Genomic DNA, 3,858 nt, shown 5'->3' on the forward strand with positions numbered 1-3,858 from the left:
TATATCACAACACTTCAACATACATATTAATATAATATATATATATATATATATATATATATATATATATTATATATATATATATATATATAACATATATATATATACATACATATATCCATATATATATTTATATAATGTGTGTATATATGTATATATATGCCTGTATATGTGTGTGTGTATATATATACATATATATATATATATATATATATATTGTGTGTGTGTGTGTGTGTGTGTGTGTGTGTGTGTGTGTGTGTGTGTGTGTGTGTGTGTATAATGTGTATGTATATATATCTTTATATGCGGACTGCCGCGATGGTCCCGAGTTCAATTCCCCGTCACGGCAGTCGTAAAAATGCCTGCGTTCTGACTGCTCGCTCGAGCCCGATCTCACTGCAAGAAAACGACATATCGCCTTGAGAAGTCAAACGCCGTGGCACAAGTGTTAAGTGCACCGAACCGCGGTTGATTACGAAGGGCATCCAATCAGGCAAGGGTGAGACTGCCAAATATCCTTTCAAATAATGAATTGAGAGAGGCCGATTTCCTGCAGTGGAATAAATGGCTGTTGATTTTTTTTTTATGCATGTATAGGTGTATGTATAATTTATATGTATATATATATATATATATATATATATATATATATATTATATATATATATATGATATATGTCCTCACACACCACACATACATACATACATACATACATACATACTACATACATACAGTTAATACAACCACATACACACACACACACACACACACACACCTCATATATATATATAATATATATGATATATATCTATATTATATATATATTATGTATATTATATGATAAATATATATATAATAATATATATTATATATATATATATATTATATATATATATATGATTATATATATTATATTTATATATATATATATATTATATATATATATATATATATATATATATATTATATATATATAATATATATATACTATATATATATAATATATATATATATTATAAAAACACATACATATATCTGTATGTATGTGTCATCAATATATATCTTTATAAGTTGTGGGATATTCCAACTGCAGTTATAACTCTCAACGCTGAAAAGAGAAAACGAAAAGTTTACATACAAAAAGAACAATATTATTTCCAGCTTGGGAAAACATTCCCAACTTATGCAATATAATAATCTAATAAAAATAAAACTTTTAATAACACAACGATTAGGTTTCAAATTCAAAGTAAAAACTTCTTAATTCTTTAAAACTATAGTGGACATTTATTTTTTTTATCCTTGCTAGCAACATCCTGATAAAATTACCCAACTCGTGTCCGGCGATCACACACGAGACAGAGCTCCCGGAGAAAGCTCGAGTTAATTGATGTTACGAGTATTTTATTTTTGTTTAGTACCTTCCGTTCAGTTGTCTTTAAGATTTTTAGGCTATTTGAAGCCACTTTTATATCCATTTGTACTGACTGAGATATATATATATTATATATATATATATATATATATATATATATATATATATATATATATATATATATATATATATATATATATATATATGTATATATATATATTATATATATATTTAATTTTTTTTTTTTCTCTCTCTCTCTCTCTCTCCGAAGCAAACCTTTCGTTATGAACATTAGCGTAGTATCTGAAACTTGTAGAAAGTAAATTCTAATTGCTATTGTACAGATACACACTTTTTCTTATGAAACAGCAGATTTACTTAAAATCGCATTGTCTCGTGTGCCTGGCACTGTGTCTTGCATCTTCGGTGCAAGTACTGTGCATTTGTGTTAAATTTTAATCTGGAATTAACATTTATGACGCGTACAAAAGACACCTTAAGGTCATTAATATACGAAACAATTTAGGCTTTTTTGTTTTTCTAATTACTTGAATTTCAACTTTGTAAAGGACTTCACATTTCCATGAATTTATTGATAATAATCATAGTAAAATAACATATTTATACATGCACTGTATTTTTTCACAAACTATCTTTCTTCATGAATTGCATATATCTGTTGACAAAGGACTGTATAGTAGTGTGGAAAAGAAACACAGGATAAGTATAGATAGACTATCTTCCTTAACAAAATTTACAATCCATGATAAAACCATTCCACTACATTTTATATACAACAAATTAGACATATACATACATCATAAATAGGTACACATTCACCCTCACATAGTTATTGATTTCTGGCGGCAAGTAAATGCCAGAAATATGTAATCAAATGGAATGTTCTTATGAGTCTTGACTTTAACTTCCACTCAAAGCAAATAAAAGAAAACTGTACATTTCTATAATTTACACATAAGAAGGTATGACTAATTAACAAGACACTGTACCCATATCATGACCACCACAGGAAAGACCGACTGTAATCTAGCAGACAAATGGTGTGGTATAGAAAGTCTATTGACATCTAGATATTATGGTTTAAATTCACAAAGACTAGTTCTACAACATGCTCTGTGAAATGGTAATAAGCTTGTATTTTAACATACTTTAGAAAACTGAAGACAAGAGATGACATAAATAATTAATTGCATTTCTAAGCTCAAAAATTCTCTCCAGTACAAGTTCTAAACATACTGTAAAACCCTGTTATTATCCTCTCATCATTAAACTGTTTTTTCTTCACAAGTTTGTGCATCAACTTAAAATACAAAAAATAAATGAGGAAGAAAAAATTGTTATAACAGAACTGATATATACTATATTTTGCTTTAGTTGTCTTTCTTCATACGTGGGTTGGTCATGCGGTAAATGATGGAATCGCGTCCAGGATCCATGGTAGCCATAGCAACAGATGTTGCCAAGACTGCAAGGAGCAAGATGATGCTCAGCCACAAGACAATGTTGAAGATGGCAGGGTAGTCTGATGTGTACTGTGTGGCAAGGTTGTAGTCTTCCAAGTTCAAATCCTGGGAAAAAATAAACCCCACACTGATAAGTGTTCCTAGTAACAGATTTGAAAATCATTCTGATTCATAACTCTTCTGATTTCTTGTGTGCAACTTTTTCTTTTTAGAATACAAAATATACTATATCCTGTAATACTACATTACAGCATATTAATTTACATTATCTTGGTTTTCTTTTTTCATTTAGAGAAAAAGATGATATATCAAAGACTGACATACGAGAAGGTAAACATACCTCACTCTGGAGAATGGAACGTGAAGATCGTGAGAGTTCTTCCAGCTGCTCCACTGTAGCTGTGGCAACCAAGACTCTGTCATTGTAAATGTGGCGCATCATGTCTGTGACTTGAACAAGCTGCTTCCTCAGGATCTTTTCTGCTTCCTTCACCTGGAATTCAAGAGAACTGAGATTAGTGATTGAATATGAAACTTATACTCCTTAAATAGACTCTTCATAAAACACATGAACAAGAAAATCCCATATTATCATCTAATGAAATCTGTTTCTGTAATGAAACTCATGGTTCATTATCAACCCTCTCCACTCCAGAAAGAGGGCAATAAAGCAAACTTAAAATTAAAGTGATTATCATACCTTTGGTGATTCCAGCCCATATGTTTTGACTAGAGGTGCCAGAGAATTGACCTGCAGGAAGATGATGTCCTGGCCACCATGGTTTGTGGTTGTCATCTCCCCAGCCTGATAGTAAAGATTAAGTTAAATATATGAAAATACACATTTTATGATAACACAGTAATACAGGCCCTAAAACATAGAAACAGATGAATCTCTGTGAAGCCAGTGTACAAAATTCTTCAATTTATTTAATAATTTGTATAATTACTCAACAAGCAAATAAACACACCTTCTCTGCAGCATCCACAAGAGCAGCC

General features: G+C 30.2%; 1 protein-coding gene across 1 annotated transcript in view; it reads right to left on the reverse strand.

Moving 5' to 3' along the window:
• Positions 1-2,096: 2,096 nt before the first annotated feature.
• Positions 2,097-3,858, reverse strand: part of LOC119581053 (ATPase H(+)-transporting accessory protein 2-like) — a 9,427-nt gene continuing 7,665 nt past the window's right edge. The window contains exons 4-7 of the mRNA XM_037929352.1: positions 3,831-3,858; positions 3,560-3,664; positions 3,200-3,352; positions 2,097-2,964 (exon numbers count right to left, since the gene is read on the reverse strand). The exon at positions 3,831-3,858 is cut by the window's right edge and continues 90 nt beyond it. Coding sequence (XP_037785280.1) covers positions 2,767-2,964; positions 3,200-3,352; positions 3,560-3,664; positions 3,831-3,858 — 484 coding nt within the window. The 3' untranslated portion in view covers positions 2,097-2,766. The remainder of the gene's footprint in view (positions 2,965-3,199; positions 3,353-3,559; positions 3,665-3,830) is intronic.

The sequence above is a fragment of the Penaeus monodon genome, chromosome 14 (assembly GCF_015228065.2).
Source record: "Penaeus monodon isolate SGIC_2016 chromosome 14, NSTDA_Pmon_1, whole genome shotgun sequence".
Taxonomy (NCBI): Eukaryota; Metazoa; Arthropoda; class Malacostraca; order Decapoda; family Penaeidae; genus Penaeus; species Penaeus monodon.